We start from the raw sequence: 12,873 nt of genomic DNA on the forward strand, positions 1-12,873 counted from the left end.
TTAATTTTTTTTGCTTTTCAAACTGTTGCATTTGCGGCGCTATTCAAAGTCAAAGACGAATAAACTTTATTCAATTAGGATTAAACTAAGCACTTTTGAATCGTCACTAAATATTTATTTGAAAGTAATGAATCTTCCATATGTTCGGAAAAAGTAGAGCTCGTGAGAAGAATATACCTACGAGAAACTCAACGGTCACTCTTTTCAATCAATAGAGTATTTTACAATGGCTGTAATATACAAAACAAATTAGTTTGTAAGATAGTGCATCCAATATATGAATCGTGTGTTGTAACCATGTTTTGATATTAGAAAACAGCGGAGACTTCTCGTGTGAACGTCGGCGTGTGCGCGGGCGACGCCGGGCTGCGGGGCTCTAGCACTACAGCCGCGGCTCCCGATATCAACACCAACACCGGCGACACCGTCACCACGGTATGTATAGTCAGGCCTGTCTCACTCCCCGTGTAGGTATCGAATACGATTGTACGTGCGGCGGCCTCTACAGAGTAGGCCAGCCCAGGGGGGTGCAAATTCCCTACATTGGCGATAATTTAACATACACGATAGATGGATAGATGGAGCTAGTGATAGCAAAAAACTCACTTAACTTACTTATTAAAGACTTGACTATCGTGTTGTAATCATTTAATGGCTCTCTTATTTAAAGGTGACTGCAGAACTCAATAAACGAATAATAATTTCCACCCACACAAAACAAACATCAATATGCATTCAATACGGTCTACAACAATAGTAAAAACTGTAAACATAATTAGCGCCATCTAGCGACAGTACGCTAAGAGCGTAAAAATAACGCAGCGCCATCTCTTGGCCTGGATACACTGATTTTACAAAATAAAAACATGAGTTGCACATCTATTTCTAATATATAGTGTATTATCTATGGGCCAGCCAGTCGGGACTCACGAGCGAGCAGCGACGTACGCGCGCTTTTTTGTCACCTACTTCAAAGATCCGACCGATATTTTAAAAATGGAGAAACATAAAGCAAAGCATATTAAAAGTCATTGCTGAAACAATCCAAACAAAAGTGATTATTATTTTAAGGAAATTATTATCCATGATAGCTACCTATTTATTTCCTATATACTAAATAGGTTTGACTATGTTGTGGTGTTCCAACGCATACATTACTATCTGCAACTAATGTAGGTTTGACAACGAAAGAATATAGATTTGAAATTATAATAATGATAATAATAATAATGAAGCTTTATTTGATTCCATGCAAAAAATAAAAATTGTTTAATATTACTCTTAGTTACTATCTCTATCTCTGGTTTTGTATGGACCCCTTTTGGGTAAAAGCCTCCTCCAAAGAACTCCATTTAGTTTTGGTTTTTGCAGTCTCCATCCAACTTTGCCCCGCCACCGCCACTATTTCATCTGTCCACCTACCACAAGGCTTGCCTCTCTTTCTAATGCCTCGAGGGCCGGACCATTTAATTACTCTGTGTGTACATCTGTCGTCAGAGTATCTGGCCACGTGCCCCGCCCAATTCCATTTTCTTTTGAGGGAAAAAGTAAGTGCATCGGTTATTTTAGTTTTGCTTCGGATGTCTGCGTTTCTCACCCTATCTTTAATTTTTAAACCTAGACAGCTTCTCTCCATTCTCCTTTGAGTAGTCTGCATTTTGTTTCTCGTTTTTAGATCAAACGTCCAGGTTTGGCAGCCATAGGTGAGACATGGAAGAATTTCAGAGTCCATAACTATTTTCTTGGTAGGCATCGGAAGCTGTGATTTAAATATTTCTTTATGAGCCCAGTACTTCTTCCTGGTGATCGCTATTCTTCTGTCTATTTCTTGGGCAACTCTTCCATTACTAAACGAGATCTGTTTGCCAAGGTAGACGTATTTTTCTAGATACTCGAGAGGAGTGTTATTTACTGAGATGGGTGTCTTGTGGTGGTTAGTTACGATTTGAAATTACAATTACCTATTTATGTTATAGAAAAAACTGAGCTATTTTTACAAGATGACCTTTTACTAGGTAGGTAAAGAAGTCAGCCCTAATGTCGTCAGAAGAAGTAAGAGTCACGCGATAGAAAGAGAGGCAACTTCTACGTGAATAAAAATGTAGTTTGGCAGAGTTGTGCGATCTGAACTACACCTTATTGTATGCCTCAAGAGTCCCTATTTCTTTAATTGATTTTGTGGAGTGAGACTTCCGTCTATATATATGCTTTGGTATAGTACCCGTGCGCTTACAATGAGACAGGCCACCATATAAGTCACGTTAGGTCATGGCAGACTTCACTAATAAAAAAAGGAATGTTTGCAAACTGTCGACTGATAATAATGCATCTGCAATACAATTGCATTATTATTTAATTTCTTCACTAAGTTGCTTTTATTTTTAACTAAATATTAAAAAACACTTCGCTGCCTCCGACACATGAATAATAAAATAAATTATTAAATAAAATATTTAAAGGTGTAATCTGAATACACAGCAGTTTATTTGCACACATATTTAATCTTGTTGACTTGTTTCATATTTCAAGTTTCCCGCGATTATCTTTTAACCTTACATTTTGGTCCTTCGAGCCGGATTTAATTATTCCTTGTTATTTGCAGCTTACATCAAAAGAGGAGAAGCCGAAATCTCCGCCGCTCCGCGGCGTTAAAAAGAAACCTCCGCCGCCTGCTCCGCCGGCACCCGTCCCCAAACCAGTCTACAAGGAACCCGAAAGTGGACTCTTTCTCTACATAGATCTACATGGTCACGCTTCTAAGAAAGGTATTAAACGCAACCTTACACACAAAATGGTACTATAAGGCATATTTGAGCCTCGAGTAGGTACATTTGTACACAATATTGGCGACAGGGTAACGCCCACATGCCACTTCCACTAGTTTTTTCGGTTCCGTGTTAACAATTATGTACAATCCAGTCAGTCACTCAGTCGGTGCAAAAATTGACAGAGGAATAAACTTCCCTAAGTCTATTTTTATACTAATACACTTTTTTTATATGGTCCTAGCCAGCTCATGTTCAGACGTTCCCAATAAAGAAATTTAACAAATTTATCAAAAAACGCTTTTAAATAAATAAATTTCGTAAAATTTCAAAGATTACATATACATTTTAGTGGTTGAGGCTTCCCAGTATGTCTTAGGACACTTGTATTGGGAATATCTCGCAACTTTCCTAGCGGATATCTACATAATATTTGATAAACAATATAGAAATAAACAAAAATGATTAAAATTCAAATTTTATAATTATCGCACAATTAAAACAAGTCTGAAAACTATGTGTGTGTATGTATGTGAGTGAGTGTGTGCATGTGGGTTTGAGTTTAATGAAATTTCTTGTTATTATGCAGATTGTCTAAAATTAAATTGAAATACTAGCCTGGGGCTAAGTTATGTCAGGGCAGTCATAAAACAGGTAGGTGATGAAGAACAAACAGTTCAACAAAACCAAAATAAATTCAACGGATATTGTATCCGCGTGAATGACATTGTATTTGGACACAATATAAATCTGTTTCCTAGTTACACAAGAGAATTGTTGAATCTCAATAAAGCTTCCCATAAATAGTCAATATACAAAGATACAAAGATTCTATAAATGTATTCACAACGAAACAAGCACATTTCACAGTAGCATTATTACTTCGTTTTTATTCATTAATAAGTATAAATACATTTAGGCCTTGCATCAGATAATAACGTAATATGTGCCATTTGCCAACTTGTTAAGACCTGTATGCTTTCCGCACGAAAGTTGAATAAATTCACAAAATGGCGGGCCAAATTTTGACAACTGACGCCATTACTGCGTACGAGTGATGGGGCTACATAGATAATAATCGCTCGCTATCGCAACTCAGTAACGGTCCGTTTTGCAAGCTGAATAGGCACCTAGCCAGAATGGGTCTCAGTACCTCATACAGATCCTTCTGGAATGCGAGCTCAATGCCAGAATCAGGCTGAGGTGTCATAAAACACCTTCACTCAAAGCAGAGAACGTGCCCTGCCTGGACCCTCCGAGGATCCTACGCTTCTTAAAAGTAATAGGTCTTGAGAATACAATTTAAATCCCGGCACACGTTTCCTATTCAGTAGCCTCGAATGTTCCATATCTCATTTCTCCATAGTCTTTTTTTAGACATAGGAAGTCGAGGGTAAGCGTGCTAGCACAAGCAGGGAGCACAATAGATACTAGGATTTAAGTGCATTTAAATCCCCCCTCATTCTCATGAAAGCGCATGGTCGCTCAGAGGGCTATGCTCGGAGTTTTACTGCGAGATCCGTAGGAAAACCAAAGTTACTGACATAGTCGAAACGATTGCGAAACTGAAGTGGCGGTGGGCAGGGCACATAGTTCGACGGACAGGTGGCCGTCGGGGCAGTAAAGTCCTCGAATGGCGACCACGTACCGGAAAACGCAGTGTTGGTAGGCCCCCAACAAGATGGACCGACGATCTGGTCAAGATCGCCGGAATACGTTGGATGAGGGCAGCGCAGGGCCGATCGTCGTGGAAATATTTTGGGGGGGCCTTTGTCCAGCAATGGACGTTTTCCGGCTGATAGTGATCATGAAATCCCCTACTCATAATAATACTATATCGGTCATTTTGTTTACATTCTTTGCGCATATGCATACGCCCTTTGTGTTATAAATCACAATATTGAATCAAAACAATAACCCTACACAGGTATATTCATGTACGGCAACCACTTCGATGACCTTGAAAGTTCTGTGGAGTGCATGCTACTGCCCAGGATCATGTCGCTCAACAATCTACACTTCCATTTCTCCTCGTGTAACTTCACCGAGCGAAACATGTATCTGAAGTAAGTGTGGCTTTTATGTCTTTCATAAATTGTATTTATTTGATAATATATAATTAGTATTTTCTTTGATTAACGCGAGACCCCTCGCGCTCGTACTGTTGCGTCGGTACGGTTTGCAGTTTGATTAGCGTTAGTTGTGTGATATTTTCGTGCTATCAATGCTTTGTTTTTGAAGTATTCATTGTTACGTTTGACTTTCGTCTTGCTCGGATTTTTAAGAATGTAATGTGTAACTTGAACAAAAATAAACTAAAACGACATCTGGATTCGAACCGGGGTCTTCTGCTTTCCGGATCACCCAATATCGGATCTGAGCTATATAGGTCTTGTGTCTAGCTATATAGTGGCGAAATTTACCTTTGTATTCTAATGTTATTGTAGCTGTTTTTCATTAAAACACGGATAAAACTACATTTTTTAAAATTGAAACCGATTTCTCGCCCCCGAAACTACCTGTATACTAAATTTTTACTTTTACTAATATATATATACAACAAATGGTCGTTTAAAGGTATAAAATATCCTAGTGGTGCTTATTTTGCACACCGTAACAATGCGACGATGTGACGTCATCGACGCTTGGTCCAGAGATAATGAAATCGCGATGTAGATTGTGAATTGTCAATGGTTTTATAATGGACATGTGGACTCGCCAAAATCTGGCACGAGTCTCCAATTTTGGCGAGTCAACATGTCCTCCTCGTGTGGAGGACACGAAACACGTGTCAAATTGTTTAAAAGACAAATATTGACGGAATTAACACTATAGAAAAACTCAAAACATTTGAATAATTTTGGATTTCCGCAAAGTAACGCCTACTTCAATAGATTTTATAATATTTAGTTGATGATGTCATATGTGCGTTCGTCAGGGACCGGCGTGACGGCATGTCTCGCGAGGGCTCCGGTCGCGTGGCAGTGCTGAAGGCGACGGGTCTTGTTCGCTCGTACACGCTTGAGTGTAACTATAATACGGGCCGGTTGGTGAACGTGCTGCCGCCCGCAGTGCGTGACAACCCTACCGGCGCCCCGCCCACCACGCAGTCGGCCCTACCACCCAAGTACACCCCGCACATCTTTGAAGAGGTAAACCCCTTCCAGGTACATAGCGCAACTTGGACTCTAGCTAACGAGTAGATCTGGCACTTAGGTGTACCACAACTCAGTACATATGACGCGCGAGTTGAATGCAGAGTTCAGGCATGCGATAGTGCTGTGACCTAACTATGGTTATGGTTTGTAAAGAGGCTTTGGTCCAGTTCAGTGCAGCACTGTTTCACTGCGAACAATGTGATCTATTGTGATAGCCACTGTTAACTATAGCTCACTTGTTATATCTTTTGTAGTGAGCTGACATATCTCAATTGGTTAAAGAATTGGACTTCCCAGAGAGATGTTATGTTCCTACGTTGACGCATTAAAAGACAACATTCAGAGAGAATGTGTAACGGGGTTTCATCTGCACTATTACAGAATCAACACGCTCTGCAATCTCAGAGACCTAAGATTGAGAGGTGTTTGTTTAATCTGCAGTGCCCCGTTAGTATGGTTAGAATGCGTAAGTTTTCTCTACTTAGCCCTAGTGGTGACCTAACTATAATTGATGTCGATAATCATGAGTGTGTCGATAAATTTAAACTTGTATTTACTATTTTAGCCTAATAATTTGATCTCAAATTTCACATAATAATAATAACTCGCTTTTGTGAATGGAACCTGAAGTCATTATCAAAATCAAAAAATAACTCGGGGTCACAACTTTAGTACGGCACAGCACTACACTGCAGGCGAGAGAGGCGAGACGTGCGGACAGCGGGGGGAGATGCCCCCGCTCTTCACCCCAGACCCCGACTGCATTCAACTCGCGCGATATCTGAAGTAGTGTCTTTATTGTTCTACACAATGTTGCTAGCATAAACGTATCAAAAAGGATGCAAATGAGTTTATTTGCAAGAACATGGCCTCCTAAACGTAGTTCTAGTTTTATCGTTGCTATATCTTGCTTTTATAATAATAGTAACTATAGTAGTTTTCGTCAGTTTTATAACATTACCGCTGTATTTAAATGAAACACATTATTATATAGACACAGTTCCCATCGTTTATCACAAACAATGTACAAAGCATTAGTATTAGACCTGTCTCACTCCCCGTGTAGGTATCGAAATGGTATGTACGTGCGGCGGCCTCTACAGAGTAGGCCAACACGTAGGGACTAGCAAGTGACGCACGCGCGAGCTTTTTGAAAGAAAGAAAAAACATTTATTCCAACACATACACACAAATAACAAAATGAAGCAACTTAAAAATAAACAAATATAAAATCGTGTGGTGTTTAAAATGGAGCCACTCAGCACGTGTTTCAACACAAGTATGTTGCAACGCTGATATTCTGTGACCCCCGCGTGACACATGGACCTCAAGGGCGACACCTCGCCTGAATTAAAGTATTACTTTAATAATGTTGTTTGAAGGTCATTGTTGTCCAAATTTAAATTTATTATTCCTAAAGACGCTGAAAAAACTCTAATTTAAAGTGATCATTAATATTAGGAAATTACCATTTATGATAGCTACCTATTTATTACCTATACTAAGTAGGTTCAAATCCGTTTTTCGTTTTTCGTACTAAGATCAAGATCCGACCGCAAAAAAGTTATTAATTTTTGATAATTTAATACCTCGGAAGACGTGTGCAAGTGTAGCTCGCTTCATGCTTCTTGTAGGATGTAGGTGTTGTAAAATGAACTATGTTGAATATGTCGTGGTATTTCAACACATATATCACTATTTTCATCCAATGTAGGTTTCACAACTAAAGAATATTGATTTAAAATTACGATTACATACCTATTTATTTTATAGAAAAAACTAATCTATTTTTAAACGGTGACCTTATCTAGGTAGGTACCTCTTTCATGTTATGTAAAGAAGACAACCCTAACGTCATCAGAAAAGGTAAGAGTCACGCAATGGAAAGAGAGGCAACTTCTAGGTGAATAAAAGTGTAGTTTAATAGCACTGTGTGATCTGAATTACACCTTATTGTATGACCGCAAGAGTTCCTGTTTCTTTAATTGGTTTTGCGGAGTGAGACTTCATATATATCATAGAATAATGCTACTATCCTCACTTTATGTAATTTAATCGAAGGGCGTACCCTTCGATTACTAGATTCGAGTGTCAAGATGCCGCGCACACAAGCATCTAATAGTTCCGTAAAAAAAGCTATTGTTCTTGGGTAGTACGGTATCTAGTTATATCGTAGCGGGGAACAATACTTAATCTAATAGTAAGACATTTTTTTGTATTTTGAGATGTCAAAATATTTCAGATACGTGCTAAGAATTAGGAGATTTTCGAAGATGACCCTATGAAGGTTTGTCCCTGATTAGATTATGTACGATTGCATGTAAATACGTCTCCTATAGTCAAGCGTGCTGCTTAAAACAAGAAAAATTAATTAAGCCTAGATTCACGACTAAAAACAATTTGAAAATCTAAATAATCGGAGTTTTTCTTGATGGTCTTATATACCTACACGTAAGAAATGTATCTTACGATATACATAATATATAATACATAAGATACATAATAGCTTTAAGGGTAAATGTATACACTTTTTCAATAAGGTCCCAGCCATTGTTCAGTTATTACCTATAAATAAATTTAAATGTTATATTAAAGTTCAGTTCACTCAGTTGATTAGAGCACCGGCACGGAATGCCGTAGGTCGTGGGTTCGAGTCCCGCATCGTTAATAAAATTTTGTTTTTCAAATTTTATTTATGTGCACACGTTATTTGTTATCTAATGTTGATTTATAAAAAAATTGTATTGTGTCACGAGTCACTACCTCGTTCATTTAATATTGGAAGGCCTAATACCACAATACAAGTAATAGAATAGTAGCGTAACTCAGCGATCTCCTTGAAATTTATACCTACCTCTGGGCGGAGTTCTAGGTATGGTACTGTAGCGTATGAGTCCTCGTCCCACGCGGGATCCTTGCACATTTTATTCCTTTATTCCCTCTCATTAACCATTATTTTAGGCCGAAGTCCGACCGTTCTTATCTCACTTCATGATCTATTCTATTCGATTGTGTTTTTCTTCTCGTCATTTCATTCTATTTAAATTATATTTTTAATCTTTACTGTCAACTGTATAACATTGAGTTCTTATGTACGGATAAGAACTCCTTATTACAGTACGTACAAAAAGATTGACGTCGTTGACGGCACGGCGCAGCTAATAACACGGACAGCGACCAGCCAAGCCGTAGCACTCACACACTAAATTATTACTGGTGTTTTTTTAAGGTTCTTACAAAAAAAGATCTTTTATTTATTTAAAACTGAGCGTTTTAAATTTAATACACATATTATAACTTTGAAATAAGGTATTTTACTACAAAGGGCATCAGCGGGTCCGTCTGATGGCCCCCCAAAGAATAATTGACGTTTCGATATTTTGTTCTTCTAAAATCAATGTGTCGATTATATCGATATAAAAAAGCATCGATGTTTTCCAGCTTAGCATCGGTATTTATTCACCATCGGTGAATATCGATCATCCCTAGGAGAGGCAGTGTGCCGCTGACTTTAACCCGAGTAGGTCATGCGCGACGCAGTCGCAATTCGTCGATCAGTTTTATGAAGTTATGCTTCTTTTGGCGCGTTACAGAGTGAACTTTTATAATTCGCCCACACACCGTCACGTATATTCGACACCCTGACGTTAGTTAGTCAACTGGACCATTTGTATTCAGCTACCTTACGCCTCTTTTAACTCATACGTCTACTGAACCAGAAGTAAGACGAGAATTAAATCAATTTGAATGCATAATATGTATAAAATGTAAAAGAGGCGTTGGCGTTGCGTAGAGAAGTCGCTTCATTGTGTATTTTCTACCGCATTATCACGGGGAGTGTTCCGAAGAGCTGTTTAACCTGATTCCTGCCGCCGAATTCCACCTTCACACGACACGCCACAAGTTAGGATATCATCCCCGCCTGGATGTGTGGCGGTCCTCCACAGTGCGGTTTTCAAGGAGCTTTCTTCCACCTACTACTAAGCTGTGGAATGAACTTCTTTGTGCGGTGTTTCCGGGACGATACGACATGGGTACCTCCAAAAAAAGCGCGTACACCTTCCTTAAAGGCCGGCAACGCTGCTGTGATTCCTCTGGTGTTGCAAGAGATTGTGGGCGGCGGTGATCACTTAACAACATATACTCCTATTCCATAAAAAAAAATCTTTTGTATAAAAACAATTTAATGACATTTAAATTTAAAAATTAATTTTTATTGGTTATATATGTAGTAATGTACTCTTATGTCTTCATTACAATATTGCTCTTTCGGGATTAATAAAAGCATGTGGAATATTTTTTTAAGGATTTTTGTTTTGTTACTCCAAAGAAGTATAACTTCTTGCGTGCGTAGATACATAAGCACACACACACAAACATATATATATATATATATATATATATATATATATATATATAAATACTGTGTCAAAACTTCTTAGAAGAGGATAGGCTGGGATATAATCCTACTAATATTATAAATGTGAAAGTTTGTATGTCGGGATGTATGTTTGAACTTCTGTAACGCAAAATCTACTGAATAGATTTTGATGAAACTTTACAATAATATAGCTTACACACCAGAATAACAAATAGGCTATAATTTATAAAACTATAGTGTGAATTATACAAAATATAAAAGAAGTGTGATTGTTACTAATTAATACAACTAGCGCCATCTCTTATCAACTAGCAAGCAAAAGATCAATACAATTTATATGGCAAAACAACGTTTGCCGGGTCAGCTAGTATAATATAAATAAATGTTGCAGAAGAGAGATATTTTCCAATAATGATCATCTGAAGAATCACGTAATGACGTCATTTCTATTCCAGCTGCACACATATTTGATGGTCGAAGTTCCCACATCTATCTATCTAGTCGACTGTTTGATAAATAATCTCTGATGTACACGACGTATGTAGGTGGGACGGTCACTGGGGGCATCCATCCTGGATTTAACGAGTCAACATCCCAACTCTCGTCTTCCGTGTTCTGAGCATCGCAACATCTCCGCGGTGAGGGAGTGGCTGCGCTCGCATTCAAGGACAATGAGGCCACAGGTACGCTCTTTAGATATTCTAACATAAAAAAAACAAGTGCGTCTGGGGATACCCAACAGAATCGATAACTTAAACCAATCTAAATGGAACTATTTAATATTGAAATTGTTTAACTTGAGAACAGCTTAGGTTATTACTTAAATTTTATCTATAAATAATATGATAATGTAAGGAAAGGTTATTTATAAATAAAATATTTTATTGATTTTAAAATAAAACATCCTTTGTTACAATTCTTGAATATCTTCATTAGAATTTGTATGTACATTATTAATATCAATAATTAATCCTATAAAAGTAACAATTGGTAAGATTGAGAGGGAAAGAGCCTGCCTAACGCTGCGCTATTCGTGAGAGAAAGGGAAGGCAGACAGACTGGCGCCGTAACGCGTTACGTTACGTAGCGGTTTGCCCAACCAAAATAAGTTAACATATTAAATATACGTTATTAATTCAGAAATAAGCAAAAATATAGTATTAACTTTGATTAACGCGAGTGTTACACATTTAAACAAAACACTTTTAAAGGATTAAAGCGCGTGTAATTGTAACTGTTTTTACATTAGATTGTCTACAGCAAATACCACCTCCCAGGAAATAATTGGCGCTAAACTTCATAATGAAAACTATGACAAATACTAGCTTTGACTCATTTCATCTGCAGTCCCCCTGAAAACGAGATCTGGAAAGGTCTCGAAACGTCGGGTTAGCTAAAATAAAAATGTAACTTTTACGCAAAACTCGAATGTAAAAACAGTTACAATTACTTACACGCGTTTTAATCCTTTAAAAGTGTTTTGTTCAAAAGCAAAAAGGTGTGGTAGGTATATTGGTATTATGAGTTAATAGATAAGGAAACCGATAGTGTCGTGATTAATGCACACGTGGTGCATTCATACGTCATTTTTAAAGACACTTACATGTTGAGGAGGTTTAGCTATATTTTTATTAAATAGTTTTGATATAACGAAAATCTCGGATACATAAAAGGCATTTATTTTCTCAAAATTGATTCCTTTAGAATTCTTTTTGATGTCATTTCTAATAACTACTAGATACTACTACTGCTTCGGAAACAAATGGCGCTCTGAGAGAGAAGAAGCGGCGCAAGAAACTCTCCACGCATTCTTTTTTTGCGCTCTTTTCAATAAAAATATACAATATTGTACAATCATTTCTATCGCTATGAAATAATCACAATCTAGTCCCAGGCTGTCCGATCATTTAGATACTCAGCAGTGGAGTAATAGGATTTACGACAGAGCGATTTTTTTATAAAACATTTAAATTTATTTATAGATAATGCCTGAACAGTGGCTGGGACTTTATTATAGAAGTGAATACATTTACCCTTAAAGCTATTATGTATCTTATGAAGCCTACTAGAATTAGTTACAAGCAATCCCTTATTTCTATTGTTATAATAATGAAAATCACTATTAAGAGCAAAAAGGTGACGAATTTTGTGAACGTATATTAAATTTTCATAAATGTACTGACAATGAACAGTCATAATATTTATTTCATAAAATTTTTCTTTGAGAGACTGTCATATACATTTAACTTGCAATTAGACAGTTGACTGGTCTAGTGAGGTAATATGTAGAGTAAAAAGCAGGAGTATTATAGGATTGTTAACCTTAAAGTAACAAATAAAATTCACGCTACGAGCAAGTGTGTTATCAAGACTTTTAAAGGCTTATTTGGTCGATATGTTATTGAAAAATATAGGTAACGTTTCGGCCTGCTCATTACAATTCGGCGCTGCCCAGGATGATAACGAAAAACAAAAACATTGCAATACAATAGAATAAAAACACCGCCACACAATTGAATAACAAAACAGAATGGATCTTAGATAAAATGAAACTAATTATATAATACAA

General features: G+C 37.4%; 1 protein-coding gene across 4 annotated transcripts in view; it reads left to right on the forward strand.

The window, feature by feature from the left end:
* LOC126970036 (cytosolic carboxypeptidase-like protein 5) overlaps positions 1 to 12,873 on the forward strand; it is a 37,165-nt gene that overhangs the window by 18,832 nt on the left and 5,460 nt on the right. For 3 of the 4 annotated variants that reach the window (XM_050815718.1, XM_050815732.1, XM_050815740.1), the window contains 5 exons: positions 313 to 435; positions 2,603 to 2,765; positions 4,693 to 4,831; positions 5,704 to 5,932; positions 10,850 to 10,987. In XM_050815718.1, the coding sequence (XP_050671675.1) occupies positions 313 to 435; positions 2,603 to 2,765; positions 4,693 to 4,831; positions 5,704 to 5,932; positions 10,850 to 10,987 (792 nt within the window). The remainder of the gene's footprint in view (positions 1 to 312; positions 436 to 2,602; positions 2,766 to 4,692; positions 4,832 to 5,703; positions 5,933 to 10,849; positions 10,988 to 12,873) is intronic. The other variant, XM_050815723.1, reaches the window with a different exon arrangement.

This window comes from Leptidea sinapis, chromosome 1, assembly GCF_905404315.1.
Source record: "Leptidea sinapis chromosome 1, ilLepSina1.1, whole genome shotgun sequence".
In the NCBI taxonomy this organism is placed as follows: Eukaryota; Metazoa; Arthropoda; class Insecta; order Lepidoptera; family Pieridae; genus Leptidea; species Leptidea sinapis.